Source organism: Penaeus monodon, chromosome 29, assembly GCF_015228065.2.
Source record: "Penaeus monodon isolate SGIC_2016 chromosome 29, NSTDA_Pmon_1, whole genome shotgun sequence".
NCBI lineage: Eukaryota > Metazoa > Arthropoda > Malacostraca > Decapoda > Penaeidae > Penaeus > Penaeus monodon.
In genome coordinates this window covers 24,394,364-24,394,671 of record NC_051414.1, presented here as the reverse complement: position 1 = coordinate 24,394,671, position 308 = coordinate 24,394,364, and the positions used below count along the sequence as shown (strand labels likewise).

The window sequence follows — 308 nt, the reverse complement described above, 5'->3', positions numbered from 1 at the left end:
AGCATAGACAAGCACCCGCTGCGCCGGTCGCCTCACCTCCTCCACCGTCCTGGCCTTGAGCAGCGCCCCCAGGTCCCCGTAGGCCGCGTACTCCATCGGGTAGACGAAGTACAGGTCGGTCTGGAAGAGCCGGGCGGTCGCGCTCGCCAGGTTCGGGTGGTCGAGGTGGGACGCGTAATGGTACTCTCGCTTCACGTCCCGCCGCCGTACCATGTCGCGGTACACGGCCTTCAGCGCCACCTCCTCCCCCGTCGCCCGCTCGGCCGCTAGGTACACCTGCAGGAGGGTGGGCGGGGGTTAGAGTAGCT

General features: G+C 68.2%; 1 protein-coding gene across 1 annotated transcript in view; it reads right to left on the bottom strand.

The window, feature by feature from the left end:
* LOC119591657 (serine/threonine-protein kinase meng-po-like) overlaps positions 1–308 on the bottom strand; it is a gene marked incomplete in the record, with an annotated part of 3,016 nt that overhangs the window by 1,941 nt on the left and 767 nt on the right. Inside the window, 1 exon segment of the mRNA XM_037940411.1 lies at positions 37–276. Within this exon segment, the coding sequence (XP_037796339.1) occupies positions 37–276 (240 nt within the window).